We start from the raw sequence: 15,922 nt of genomic DNA, 5'->3' as shown, positions 1-15,922 counted from the left end.
ATTAATTTGGGAAGAATTAACATGTTAACAGATATTTTGTTGACATACCATTGAGAGTTTCAGGCCATGTATAGGACATTGCTTTTTGTATTTTTAAGTTTTTAGTCTCCCAGCAATGATTTAAAGTTTTCAGAAAGGTTTTGTACATATTTTCTCTTTTTTGATATTATAAATATCTTTATAAAATTTCATTTTTTAATTATTCCCCGTATACAGAATTACAGTCAGTTTTAGTATGTTGATCTAACCAGAGATCTTTCTCACTTATATAACACTTCTTAGTCGGTTACTTTAGATTGTTTATGTACATGTACTTGTTATCTACAAAATTGTCAGTTTTACATCTTTCTAGTGCTTGGACCTTTTATTTCCTTTTCCTTCATTATTGTACCATGGAGTAGCAATTTTGAGACTAAACATTTTTTTGTTTTCCATCTTCAGTAGGAAAGTGTTCATTATCTTTCCAATTCAGTATGTTGTTACCTCTAAAATATTCTTTATTGGGTTCAGGAAATGCTCTCAGCTTTTTTATGGCTGAATAATATATCACATTTTCTTTATCCATTGATCCCCAGTGGATATATCAGCTGTTTCTGTACCTTGGTTATTGTTAATAATAGTATAGTGAATGAATGTGGGGATTACAGCTATTTTTTAAGTTAATGTTTTTTTTCCCTCATCAGATAAGTACTCAAGTGGAATTGCTGAATTTTATGGTAGTTCTGTTCTGAAATTTTTTGAGACACTTCTACTGTTTTCCATTCCTGTACCAATTTACTTTCCTGTATTTTGTTGTTTACAGAAATCAAATCTGACAATCTTCACATTTTGATTGGAGTCTTTAATGCATTCACATTGAATTTTTTTATTCATATATGTGTATTTGTCTACTATTTTGCTATCTCATGGCTCTTGTATCATAACATTTTACTACATTTTTTATATTAATTACCTAGTGTTCAATTTTAATTCCTAAGAATTACAACTGCAAAGGGTTACAATATAAATCTAATTTATCACAGTCTGTTTCAGATTAATACTACCTTTTTAGGCATGTGTTGCTAAAAGGCATTTCAGTCATGGATGGACCACATACACAGTGAATGTCCTAGTAGGCTATAACATATAACCTATGTGTGTAGTAGGCTGTGCCATATAGGTTTGTGTAGTTACACTCAATCACATTTTCATAAGAATGAAATGACCTATCAGAGTTCTCAGAACATATACCTGTTGTTAGGTAATACATGACTATGCATTCCATTAAAATACAGAAACTTTCTCCACTGTGGCTACATTTCGTTCCTTTTTGGCTGTTATTGCTACACATGTTGCATCTTTTACTTAGTACTACAATATTATAATTGTTTTATGCCTTTCAAATTAGAAAAAAGGAGAAAAATATATTTATGCTCTTTTGATAATTACATAATTAGTTTTATTGGTACTCTGTTTAAGTTATCACCTGGTATCTGATGATAGTAATCTGTTAACATTTAATTATGAGTCTTTGTTTATTTGGGTGTGCCTTTATTTTGCTTTCCTTTTGGTAGAATAGTCTTGCTGGATATAGAATTCTTGGTGGACAGTTTTTTCCTTTTGCTATTTCAATATGTGATCTTACTGCCTTTTCCCCTGTGTTGTTTGTAATGAGAAGTTAGCTGTTACTCTAAGATTTCCATGACCAGTTGCTTTTCTATTTGTGCTTTTGAGATTTTATTTTATTTTGTTTGAACATTTTTACTAATGTGTCTCAGTACGAGTTTGCTGATTCATTCTTCTACTAGCTTAAATTTGATCTTGAGCTCTTATGGTGAATTTTTCATTTTTTATTGTACTTTTCAACTCCAAAATTTCCTTTTGGTTCTTTTTCATAATTTATACCTCATTATTGATATTTTGTGTTTGATGAGTCATTGTCCTGTGGTCCCTTAATTATTTCAGTGTGGTTTTTTCTAATAGTTATTTCTAATAGTTATTTTGAAATTTCATTTATTAAGATTTCATTTGTTAAGGGTATTCATTTAAGTACCCTCTGAGATAGTTTTATTCATTATATGCTTTCTGTGTTTCATAATTTCTTTCTTGAAAATGGACATTTTGGATAACATTGTAGTATGAACTCTGAATTCTGATTTCCTCCCTCTCAGCCATGGTTGTTGTTTTTGATTTATTGTTTTTACTGGCTAGTCTGAACTAAATTTATCATCTCTCTTGCCCTTATAGTCTGCAGACTTTAATGTCTGTACTAATTTTTTTCCATTCATTTTTTTGTTTGTTTGTTTTTCTAGGGATTAACCCGGGGTTATTATGACTTAGTCATTAGCCAGTTATTAAATTCTACCTTTCATTTTTTTTCTTTTTGTGGTAAAAAGCACTTGTTAAATTTTGCCATCTTAGCGGTACAGTAACATTAACTATATGCACATTGCTCAATAGATCTCTAGTATTTTTTATCTTACAAAATTTAAGTATTATGTTAATTGAACAATAACTCTCCCTTTCCCTCTCCCTCAATATCTGGTAACCACCATTCTGCCTTCTTTTTCTAAGAATTTGACTGCTTAGGATACCTTATTTGTAATCATACAGTGTTTGTCTTATTTCAGTTAATGTAATGAATGTCCTCCAGGTTTATAACATGTTGTAACATTTGACAGAATTACCTAATTACCTTCTTTTTAACATTTGAATAATATTGAATTATATATAATATACATATACACATGTATGTATATGTTATATAGTATATAATAATATAGTATATAACATAATATATACTATATAATATACACTAATATGTACTAATATAATATATACTAATGTTATAATAATACATACTAATATACTAATAATAATACATACTAATATAGTATATAATAATATAGTATATAATAATATAGTATATAATAATATATACTAATAATACTATAATAGTACTAATATACTAGTATACTAATACTATAATAGTATATAATAATATATAATATTGTATATATAATTGTGTATACTATATATACATACATATATACATACATATATATACATATATGTATATACAGTATATATACATAAATACAGTATATATACATAAATGTATATACAGTATAAATACGTATATACAGTATATATACATAAATATACTATATACATATATAGTATATACATATAATCTATATATGTATATAACATTATAATTATATATTATATATTACACACAAAGAATATACCTTACATATTTATATATATTATATGCATGTATACACATACACACCACATTTTAATTTCATTTATCTTTTGCTGGACATTTAGATTGCTCCCTCTACTCAATATTGTGAATATTGTTTTAACGAATGTGATGTGTATATTTTCTGGATTCTGCTTTCAATTTTTTTTGGTATACAGATGAGTCTGCAACTTAACAATGTTTCATGTGATTTTTTTGACTTTATGATATTGTGAAAGTGATATACATTAGTTGAAACCAAAGTATCATATTGTTTTATGATGTTGAGTAGCAACAAGAGGGAAAGGTTAAATTGCTTACTAAATTTAATTTGCAAAAACATTTTTTGTAGTTTATCATTACTATAGTTTAACAAATTACTTGATGCTACTTTTTGATGAACAGTTATTCCCAAAATATATTATATATATTACATACATTATATATGTATTTTAAGTTTATATTTTCCATTTATAATGGTTTATTGGGACTTAGCCCCATTATAAGATAAAGAAGATCTTTGTGCCCAAAACGCTGATTGCTGGATCATATAGTAATTCAACTTTTAAGTTTTTGAGGATCCTCTATGCTATTTTCATAATGGTTGAACCATTTTACATTTTTACTAACAGTTAAATTTTACAAGGGTTCCAATTTTTTTTCATTCTTACTAACATTTGTTGCTTTTTCTTTTCCTCATAGTGGCCATTCTGACAGGTGTGATTTTGATTTGCATATTTTGTATGCTTAGGATATTAAGCATCTTTTTATACGCTGTTTGGCCATTTTTATGTTCTTTTGAGAAGTGTCCAGTCAAGTCTTATCCATTTTTAAATTGGATAATTTTGTTGTTGTTGAGTTGTAGTAGTAGTAGTATATATTCTAGGTATTAATCCCTACCAGGTATTTGCTTTGCAAATATGTCTACCATTCTGTAGATTGCTTTGTCACTATTAAATGATTTCTTTACCTCCTGGAAGTTTTAGATTTGATGTAATCCTATTTCCTTTTTCTTTTGTTGCCTGTTATAGTCATTTAAAGTTTTTTTCTTTTTTTCTGTGTTAGAATGTTTTGTGATAGCCTACCTAGAGTCAACCCTCCTCTTAAATATCCTACTGATATCCTTTATACAGCCAGATGTTCTGATTTTAGGGATGTATTTTTCACAGTGTTTTTCTCAACAGTTAATGAGTAAATAGGATATTTTAAAGTTATGAAATACATATATTTTGCACATGTATGTATTTTTATATATTCAGATTCATATATATACACGTTTTATGTATGTAGTTATTTATTCAAACTTTTGTTTGAATTAATTTTTGTTTGAATAAAATTACTGTATACCAAAAGTACAGGTAATGATTATTTATTACATTGTTCATTTTTGTATGTTTCATGCTACCTTTTGATGAATAGTAATTCTGAAAGTATTTTTGTGTTGGAAAATTTCATTTCTCTTTTCATAAAGTAATTTGGATATTAGGATAAAGACTTTAGCACTTGCTAACTCTTACTGAATATTTTGTTTTGAAAGGAATTGAAATTGCCATTCACTTTTTTGAGTGGACATATTCATGAATTGAGGATCCATGTACCATGGACAAAATTGGGCTCAGAACCAGTGGTAATTACCATCAATACAATGGAATGCATTTTGAAACTTAAAGACGGAATACAGGTAAGAAATTGTTAGTTGTTTATGTTAACCAAAATTAATAGCTATTAGTGTTTCATATTTTTTTAATTTTTGGGATGTTAACTGTTACATAAATTTTAGTTTATGCAATTATGTTCCCTTTTAACAGATATGTGTAAATTATACTGTCCTTATATTTGGACATGAGGTTCTAAAGAATATTTTCATATTAACTTTGATTTGATTATAGCCTTAATAATAGGGATCATGTAGATTTCTTTTTACCTTATTCTACTAGAATTAGGACCTGGTTATGTACAGTTTTCAGATGAGGGTTTTTGAATTTTTGCAAAGAACCTGTATGAATTTTTGTCTACATGACTTTTTTTTTACAGTAAATTCTTATTTTTTTATTTTATATATTTTTACATCATTTTTCATTTTTGTACAATGTATACATTTTCATCTTGGTTACAGTCCCTGTGAAATTCCCACCACCCATTCACCCATGAACTATTACCATGGCCCCTTCTGCTCTTCCCACCTTTGTTTTGATCCTACTCCCTTCTCTCTCCTCTGGTTTATATAAATGGCTCTGGTTTATAATTGTCTGTTGATTTTGATTTTTAGTTTATTATCATTATATATATTTTTTTCCTGATCCCTTATTTGGCTCCTCTACATTCCTCCTGTGAGACCATCCAGGATTTTTCTTTTTCTTTCTGGCTTAATTCACTGAGCATGATCCCTTCCAGCTCCATCCATGTTGTGCAAATGGCATGAGTTTATCTTTTTTTGATTGCTGAGTAATATTCTATTGGGTATATATACCACATCTCTTGATCCAGTCATCTATTTTTGGCAATTGGCTTGTTTCCAGAGCTATTGTATCTATTGTATCTATTGTACCTATTGTATCTAATGCTGCAGTAGACATAGGGGTGCAGGTGTCCTTTTGAATTAATGTTTTTGTGTCCTTTGGATAGATACCTAGGAGTGGAATTGCTGGATCACATGCAGCTCCAGTTTTAGCAGATTGAGGAACTTTCACACAGTTTTCCATAGTGGTTACACCAGTTTGCACTCCCACCAGCAGTGTAGTAAACTTCCTTTTTCTCTACATCCTCGCCAACATTTGTTGTTGCTAGTTTTTTTAATATGTGGCATTCTCACTGGTGTAAGATAGTATCTCATTGTGGTTTTGATTGACATTTCCCTGATTACAAGTGATGTTGAACATTTTTTCATATGCCTGTTGGCCATTTGCATTTTCTCTTTGGAGACGTTTCTTTTTAGCTCTTCTGCCCATTTTTTGCCTGGGTTATTTACTTTGTTTTGTTGAGTCTCATCAGCTCTTTGTAGATTTTTGTGATCAGTCCCTTATCATTAATATTGTGTGCGAAAATTTTTTCCCTTTTAGTCGGGTATCTCTTTGTTTTGGTTAATGTCTCTTTTACTGTACAGAAGCTCTTTAATTTGATGTAGTCCCAGCTGTTTATCCTTTCCTTCACTAGCATTGCTTTGAGTTACTGAGGTGAATGTACATGACATATTTTAATGAGTGAAAATTTGTCAAATAATTTCTGAGAAATGAAATCTATTGAATTTATCTTTATACCAAATTGCATTGTATCATTGAAGTTTTGGCTTTAGAAATGATTTTTTTTTGATTTATTTCTTCTCTGACCCATCTTATATTTCTTTTCAGTGTTTTTTATTAAAAGAATGCAATACTGATTGTAAGGAATTTCTACTAAAACTTTTCTAATCTAGGAAGCAAGTATGTCTAGATAGCAGCATATTGTGATGAATTTTTCCTACTTTCGTCTTGTAGAAAAATAGCATTTCTCCTTTTTTTGCTTTTCTTTAGCCCATATTTATCTTTCAAAAGTTTTAAGAAACTTCCTGGAACCAAGTGAACTGATGAATAACATTAAAATTCACTATTTTCATAAGAACTTTAAAAGTAGTTTTATTGTATCTCAAATCTCTCAATCTCTTTGAAATTAGTTAAAGTTATTAATGAATTATTAAAATATTTTCCTATTTTAAGTATGTACCTTGAGTGATTTCCTTTTATGAAGTCTTTGATTCCAAACCTGTATTATCCAATTTAACTTAAATTATGTAGTTCCTGGAAGTAGACCCATGCTATATTCCCATGAAAATTTATTTTGTGAACTTCAAATATTTGTAAGATTAATTTAGAAATCTGTAGATAGTTATGTTACAGCAGTTTTATTTTACATTTGTATTTGGTAATCTTTCAGTGGTTCTTAATCATCATCTGTTCTTGGATTTTAATTTTTTTTTAAGAAGTCTGGACTTGGTTATACCACCCTTGCAGTGTTTCATATAAAGAAGGAAAAAAATCTAGACACTAAGTATTTTTTCAGTGGGAAGGTGGAAGTTTCAGAGCCAGATGTCCCATAGGAAACACATTTTATAAGAGACAAATTACAATTAATTATAGAGGTTGCAGAGAAAGATTTGTAACACATAACTTAGTGCAACCTAGAACTAATATTTGATATTGGACCTTTCAGTTTTAAGAAACTTTCTTGAACTTACTGCGGGAATGATCATATTTCCTGCTTCCTTGGTATTTGAGACTTGAATTTTCTGGTTTGTAGAGCAAAAGGTCAAGTGTCATGAATTTAAACCACTCTCAAAACAAGTATTTTTTTACAGATGTTTAAAATTTTAAGATAAAATTTTTGAAAATTTCAGTTGACAAATTTTTAGTTGGATAAATTAATTATATAAATTATACACCCCTGGAGAGTACTATTTGTGTTTATGCTAGTGATTTGAATTAATTTTTTAGTAAAAACATAGATGAAACACATTTTTAAACAGTTTGTTTTACTAGATTAAGCTTTGATTAGTATAATGAGAAGTTAAGTTAAAAATTACACATGTACTAGTAAAACTGAATGGGCACATATATAAATCGTTTTAAGATATTACAGTATAGAATTCACAATAAAAAAAGACTTTCTAATAAAACTAGTTTGGGTTGGTAGTTTAATTGAAGGAGACTTTTAGAGTTATGAGTTATTAATATTTGAAAACATAATAAAATACAATTTAAAAGAAATCTGAGATTTAATTCAGAAAAATATCAATACAAAAATACATTGGTGGGCCTCCCCTGCTGGCGCAGGCGGTTGAGCGCCACGCTCTGAAGCTGTGCACAGCCTTTGCATCACTGGTTTGATACCCGCCGGTGGGCAGGCAAGGGTCCCACATGGCGCCTCAGTCCTCTCCTGTTGGGCCCGCTGCTCCCCTCAGCAGTGTATTTCGTTGCTCCCCTCAGCAGTATATTTCGTCAGTCTGCCTGTTCTGTTCCCCACTCTGTCTCTGGTGAATCTTCTCACCCTCCTGGGCATCTGGCCTGTTCCCTGGTTCTTGTATAAATAAATAAATCTTTAAAAAAATACATTGTTACTAAATGTCTTGCTAAGATGCATCTAGTTTGTAGAGTTCAGTTTAATTCTATCAGCAATTATCCTCAATGCACTACAAAGCATTGCTAAGGTATTTATATAGTCTTTTCCAAAAAGGAGACTTAGGAAAAGAGGTTTATAATGACTGAGTGTAACTCTAGAAAATCTAGTAATCTTAAGTATAATTTACTGCCTTAACATGTCTTTTTAAAGATTTTTTTTTCTGGTGAGAAGGTAACATTTTTTTAAGTAAAATGAAAGATATCTTGACCTTTACTCTGAGTTATTTTTAATGTTTTTAGAAAATATATACTACTTACACAGAAACTATCTGTGTCAGTAATCATACCCACCTTTGAATTATACAGATTTGTTTCTTGTGAACTGTTTATTTCATTTTTGGACTTGACATACAGAGTTTGAGTCATGACACATCATTAGCAGTGGTTCAGATCTGACTGACATATTTAGCTAGTTTAGGCTGTTCTGTCTAATCTGAATACTTGTATACCTAGAATATAGCTCAAGAATGGAAACATTACCAGTAACTAATATTTAATTATGTCCTCCTTTTTTGTATTCTTGGTTGTTTAGCCTCTATAAGCCACATGGGAAATATGGCAGAACTTGCTAAATAGTTCTTCAATTCTGTGATTGTATATTTTCTCTGCTTATTATGTTAATTGGCTTTGCCAAACCTTCAACCTTAAGAAATTTGTTTTTGGGCCTCCCTGGTGGTGCATCAGATTGAGTGCAGTGCTGTGAAGCTGTCCACAGCCTCTGCAGTGTGGGTTCGATTCCCGGCCGGCCAGGGAGATACCCACATGGTGTGGCAGACCTCTCCTGTCTTGCCCACTGCTCTGCTCAGCAGTGCTTTTGGTCCGTCTGCCTGTTCTGCTTCCTGTTTTGACTCTGGTGAATTCTCTCACCCTCCCGCACCTTTGGTCTGTACCCCAGTTCTTGGAAAAATAAATCTTTAAAACCAATTTGTTTTAAAAGTACTTATTTATTCTGGTCTTTGTACCACTTAGAAAGTAAACTTAAAAATATTTTTACTTTATAGAAGTAATAATTTTACAAAAAAAAAAAAAACCTTTCAACCAAAACTTTTTAATACCGTTAAAACTTGAGATAAAAAAGTAAGATATTTGTTACTCTGTGGCTTTTAAACCGTAGTTAGTGGTTGGAGTTATAGAGTAATCTTTACTTGTCCTCTTTCCTTGAATGTTTTGGTGTTAAGGAAATTACTTACTAGTTTAGATGGTCTCAAGGAGAACAGAAATTTCATATCCTGTCCTTGAAGCCTGCTGGAGGAAATGTTGGTAGGGCTATTAATAATATTTATGACCTTTAAAAAATTGTAATTTTTTAAAATGAGGCTGGATTAATCTGATTAACTACTATTACAGTTTGAATATGTTTTCGCATGGTTCATATGTTGAAATCTTAACCCCCAAAGAAGATGACATTAAGACATGGGGCCTTTGGGAGAAACCAGAGTCCTAATAGTGGAGCCTTCATGCATGGGATTTATGTCTTCTAAAAGATCCCCGTTCTGCCATATGAGAGAACACAATGTAAAGGTGCTAGTTGTGAACTAGGAAGAGAACTCTTCTGGATTATGTTTGTATCTTGATCTTAGACCTCCCAGATTCCTGAACTGTGAGAAGTAAATTTCTATTGTATGTATGCTGTCCAGTCTGTTATTTTGGTATAGCAGCACAAGAGAACTACCTTTTCAGAAATTCAAATGTGACTCAAAATTACTTAGGCTGGAAATGTACTGTTCCTGATGTCCTGCCTTCCACTGCTACAAGTTAGTGATGGTGGCGATTAATAACAAATAATGTAGTCTAGATTTTTGTCTGTGACTTTTCTTCATTCAAATATGAGAAGGGCCTCCCCTGGTGGCGCAGCGGTTGAGCGCTGGGTTGCAAGGCTGCCTGCAGCCTCTGCAGTACCAGTTCATTCCCTGGCCACCAGCGAGGGTCCCACAAAAAAAAAAAAAAAAAGAGAAACTGAGTTTCCTTTGAATTAAATTTTAATTAAATTCCCAGCTGGGATTCCCCTTATGATATGAAGGAGATGAATACTCTTTGTATTCATCTTTGTTTTAAAAGTATTTGTTTTCCTTTTTAAGCACTCAGAATAGCTACATAATTGTTAATAAGCTTATTATAATAATTTCATATCATTTTGATCTAGTGGAAGAATATCTTAGATGGAGTGTATGACTAAATTGGAGATACTATTTTCCTCATTGTGTGTTCTTGTCAATGTTATTTGCCAATCTATGCATGAGTACCGTATTGTTTATTGCACTGGCTTCGTAATTTGTACTTAACACGTGATACCTCCTTTTTTGTTCTTTCAATGTTGCTTTGGCTATTCAAGATTTTTTTTTTAAAAGAATTATTCATTTATTTATTTATACAAGCACTGGGCACAGTCAGAAGCGCGGGAGGGCGAGAGAATCCACCAGAGCCAGAGCGGGGAGCAGAGCAGGCAGAAGGACCGAAGTACACTGCTGAGGGGAGCAGCAGGTGCCAGGAGAGGTCCACGCGCCATGCGGGACCTTCCTCCAGTGGTGGGGAGCAGCCGGGGATCAAACCGGCGGCGAAGAGGCCGCGGGCAGCCTCGCAACCCAGCGCTCAACCGCTGCGCCACCGGGGAGGCCCAAGATCTTTTTTTTTTTAAGATTTATTTTTATTTATACATGCAAGAACGGGGTACAGGCCAGAGTTGGGGGTGAGAGGATTCACCAGAGAGAAAGAGTGGAGAACAGAACAGGCAGAATGACTGAAATACATGGCTGAGGGGAGCGGTGAGTGAGTTAGGAGAGGTCTGCTGCGCCATGTGGGTAGCTCCCTGACTGGGGATCAAACTCGTGTTGTAGTGGCTGCTGCAAGCTTCATAGGTCTTAACCTCTTGCGCCACCAGGGAGGCCCTATTTGAGATTTTTTTGTGGTTGGATATAGATTTTACAGTTGTCTTTGCTATTTATGTGAAAAGTGCCATTGGAATTTTGATAGGAATTATATTGAATCTATAGATCATTTTGGGTCACATGGATATTTTAACAGTATTCTTTTCTTTTAAGATTTGTTTATTTATGCATACAAGAACTGGGGTGTAAGCCGGAGTTGTGGGGGGTGAGAGGTTTCACCAGAGAGAGTGGGGAACAGAACACACGGATTGACTGAAATACACTGCTGAGGGGAGCAGCGGTCGAGGCAGGAGAGGTCTGCTCTGCCATGTGGGTTGCTTCCTGGCTAGGCGTCGGATTGAACTCCTGCTGCAGTGGCTGGCCATAGCTTGATAGCGCTGTCTTTAACCCCTGTGCCACCAGGGAGGCCCTTTAACAGTATTCTTTCAGTCTAAGAACATGAGATATCTTTATTTGTGTCTTCATCTATTTCTTTCATCAGTGTCTGAATACTTTTCAGTGTACCAATCTTTCACCTCCTTGGTTACATTTATGCCTAAGTATTTTATTGATTTTGATGTTATTGCAAATGAGACTGTTTTCCCAATTTCTTATAGTTCTTTATTAGTATATAGAAATAGATCTGATTTTTGTGTATTGGTTTTGTATCCTGTAACTTTACTGAATTTGTTTATTCTAATTTTTTTAAAAAGATTTATTTATTTATTTATTTATTTATTTATTTATTTATTTATTTATACAAGCGCTGGGTATAGTCAGAAGCGCAGGAGGGTGAGAGAATTCACCAGAGCCAGAGTGGGGAACAGAACAGGCAGACTGACTAAGTACACTGCTGAGGGGAGCAGCGTGTGGCAGGAGAGGTCTGTCGCGCCATGTGGGACCCTCGCTGGTGGCCAGGGATTGAACCGGTGCTGCAGAGGCTGCGGGCAGCTTCGCAGCCCAGCGCTCAACCGCTGTGCCACCAGGAGAGGACCCTAATTTTTTATATTTTTTATAAATAAAAATATTAGAGTAAACTATTATTTTATAAATAATAAACTATTTTTTATAAATATAAACTAAATTACTTTTAGTTTATATTACTTGCCTAATTGGTCTGGCTAGTACTATGTTTAATAAAAGTGGTGAATATGGGCATCCTTGTCTCGTTCCCGATCATAGAGGAAAGACTTCTAACTTTCTATCATTGAGTATAATGTTAGCCATGGCATTGTCATATATGGTGTTTATTTTCTTGAGGTACTAAATTTTGAAAGCTTTTTTTTATCACTAGGAATGTTGAATTTTGTCAGCTGTTTTTCCGCATCTGTTGAGATGATCATATGATTTTTTATCCTTCATTCTGTTAATGTGATGTATTTATTGATGTTGAACCAGCATCCCTGCATCACATGAATACATTCCATTTGATCATGGTTTATAATTTTTTTTCTAAAGGAATGTTTTGTTTTTTTAAAGATTTATTTATTTATTTATACAAGAACTGGGTACAGTCAGAAGCATGGGAGGGTGAGAGAATTCACCAGAGCCATAGCGGGGAACAGAACAGGCAGACTGAAGTACACTGCTGAGGGGAGCAGCGGGCGGCAGGAGAGGTCTGCGCACCACGTGGGACCCTCCTCCTGAGGCCGGGGAGCAGCCGGGGATCGAACCGGCGCTGCAGAGGCTGCGGGCAGCTTCGCAACCCAGCGCTCAACCGCTGCGCCACTGGGGAGGACCTCCAAACGAATTATAGAATAAGCTTGTCAGTGTTTACTAAAAATCTTGTTGTGACTTAGCAGATACCGCTTTCAACATGTAGATCAATTTGGGGGGGAATTGACATCTTTACTCTTTTGTCTTCCAATCCATGAGCACCTGTGTCATTCTAATTATTTATGTTTTCTTTGATATCTTTGTTTTTCATCATATAGTTTATGTGTTTTCTTAGATTTATAGCTAAATATTTTCTTTCCAGCATTTGTGAGGTTATTGCTTTCCAGTTATTCATTACATATTATATATTAATATGTTACATTATATGAGTGATTATTGTGTACTGATAATGCAGTCTGCTCCTTTGTTTCACTTATTCTAGCAGTGTTTTGGAGATTCCTGGGGATTATACATATATATATTCCTTGGGATTATACAAGATTATACATAATCTTGTCATCTATAAATACAGAGTTTTATTCATTTTCCATCTTTGTGTATCCTTTTTGTTATTATTTAATACCTCTTCACTCAATCTGACTTCAGTATGCCTTTTTAAGCACTTTGGAAAAAGGTCATTAGTAGCATCGTTGTTGTAAAATCCAGTGGATACTTTTATTTTTTAATCCTCACTCAACTGTGATTATTTGGTACTTTAATCTCTTTCTGAAAAGAAATTTCACTGTGGCTCCTCTGAGTCTTTCCTTACCTCTCTGGCACCCTTTCTCTTACTCTTCTTGTTGTTTCTTTTTTGCCATTCATTCTTAAGTTGGCATTTCCCAGGCTTACATTATTTTAGTCCTATCTGTGGATAAATTCCCTGTGCATTTAGTAATCGTTATATACTGTTTACCCATAAAATTCTATTTCAGGGTTCAATCTCTCTTTTTTTTGAACTCCGAACACTCAAAGCAAAGACCTTACCATAGATGCCTCACAGGATATTCCAGACTAAATTTATCATAAACGCAAATCTTTTCCTCTTGATACATTTCCAATTTCAGTGAACAATTCTACTTTTCTTCAATCAAAACCAGAAACCCTGAAGAATTCCTTAACTTTCTACATCCCTATATTCAGTTATTCATCATACTCTGGATCTACTGCTCTACTATCTCTTGAATATATCTATTTCAATTTTCATTGGTTTTTCTCTCCAAACCATTTTTCACACTGCCTCCAGGCATGACATTCCTAAAATGTTAACCAGATCGTTCAGCTGTTTTGCTTAACATTTATTAATGACTATCCTCCTGTTGCTTTTGTAATTCTTCCCCATCTTTTCAACCTGACCTCTTGTAACACTTTCTCTTCTCATATTTTAGCTTCTCCATTCATTTGTAGTGCCTCAGAGTCACACTTGTCTTGATTGCTGTAGCATCTGAAGAAATAGGAAAATCAGTTCATCTGTGGACATGAGTAAATACATTGTTTATCATGTCAGGGTGAATAGTGATATTTTCACTTCTTTTTCTTTTTTTTTGGTTTTAATTTTAATTTTAATTTATTTATTTATTTTTAAATAATAAATTTTATTTTTATATTCCCCATACAATTGCAACCCCCCCATTCTGACCCCAATCCCTCCCCTCCCGCCCCCATCCCCCAAAAAGTGTCTCTGGTTCATAGTTTTTTGTTGATTTTGATTTTCGCTTTCTTATAGTTATTCATTTTCCTGGTCCCTTATTAAAGTTTTGTAGATTCCTGCTATGAGTGAGACCATCCGGTATTTTTCTTTTTCTTTCTGGCTTATTTCGCTGAGCATGATCCCTTCCAGCGCCATCCATGTTGCTGCAAATGGCATGTGTTTATCTTTTTTGAATGCTGAGTAATATTCCATGGTATATATGTACCACATCTTCTTGATCCAGTCATCTATTTTTGGGCATTTGGGTTATTTACAAAACTTAGCTATTGTACATAGTGCTGCTATAAACATAGGGGTGCAGGTGCTCTTTGGAATTGATGTTTCTGTGTCTTTTGGGTAAATACCTAGGAGTGGAACTGCTGGATCATATGGAAGCTCTATGTTTAGTAGGTCCAGAAATCTCCACACAGTTCTCCATAGTGGTTGGACCAGTTTGCACTCCCACCAACAGTGCAGGAGGGTTCCTTTTTCTCCACACCCTCGCCAACATTTGTTGTTGCTAGTTTTTTTAATATGTGCCATTCTCACTGGTGTAAGATGGTATCTCATGGTAGTTTTGATTTGCATTTCCCTGATTACATTTTCACTTATTTTTCTAATTTGAACTTTCATTACTTTTTCTTGCCTGATTGCTCTTGCTATGACTTTCAATACTATCATGAACAGTGCTGAAAGTGAACATTCTTGTTCCTGATGTTAAGGGAAATCCTTTCACTTTTTCAGCATTGTGTACAATGTTAGCTGTGGGTTTGTCATGGAGTATTTATTTTAAAATAATTATATATGAATTTTAAACTTTTCCTCTATGGCAAATATGGGTAGCTATAAACCACATAATACAAAAGATCTCTAGGGTCTACGTAAATTATAAGAATGTAAAATTTCTGAATTTAAAAATTTTTAGAACCCATGGTTCAGAGAATGGGGAATTATTGAATTATTTTAAGCTAGTGTGAACTTTGTGACTTTGTATTTTAGGATATATACTTTTTTCACAGTAGAGGAATACATTGAAGGAGGTGACTTAAGGTGAATATTTTGGTTCACTCTGCACTATTCTAGGAGAAAATTCATGGCCTAATGGAATTAAGTCATTTACTGTGGGCATGGAGAACTGGGGTGGATTCTGGAGGAAAGTATAGAGAGTAAGTTTTGGAAAGACTTCTGAAACTTTGGTTTAGGATGATTGGGTGGATTATGGTTCAGTTAACTTAGATTCTTTTTAGGGTTAGAAACTTGTCTGTCAAGCTCAGTATATGCTAACATAACTAGTAGTTAGATCTTACTGAAGATTAATATGTGAAGTAAGCATTATTCA

The 15,922-nt window shown here is 33.3% G+C and overlaps 1 protein-coding gene across 13 annotated transcripts in view; it reads left to right on the top strand.

The window, feature by feature from the left end:
- VPS13B (vacuolar protein sorting 13 homolog B) overlaps positions 1-15,922 on the top strand; it is a 622,702-nt gene that overhangs the window by 35,998 nt on the left and 570,782 nt on the right. For all 13 annotated transcript variants that reach the window (XM_054692064.1, XM_054692063.1, XM_054692065.1 and 10 more), the window contains one exon: positions 4,764-4,907. In XM_054692064.1, the coding sequence (XP_054548039.1) occupies positions 4,764-4,907 (144 nt within the window). The remainder of the gene's footprint in view (positions 1-4,763; positions 4,908-15,922) is intronic.

This window comes from Talpa occidentalis, unplaced genomic scaffold, assembly GCF_014898055.3.
Source record: "Talpa occidentalis isolate TD23 unplaced genomic scaffold, MPIMG_talOcc4v2.1, whole genome shotgun sequence".
NCBI lineage: Eukaryota > Metazoa > Chordata > Mammalia > Eulipotyphla > Talpidae > Talpa > Talpa occidentalis.
Note: the sequence above shows the minus strand (reverse complement) of the source record. Positions and strands in the feature narration are given on the sequence as shown.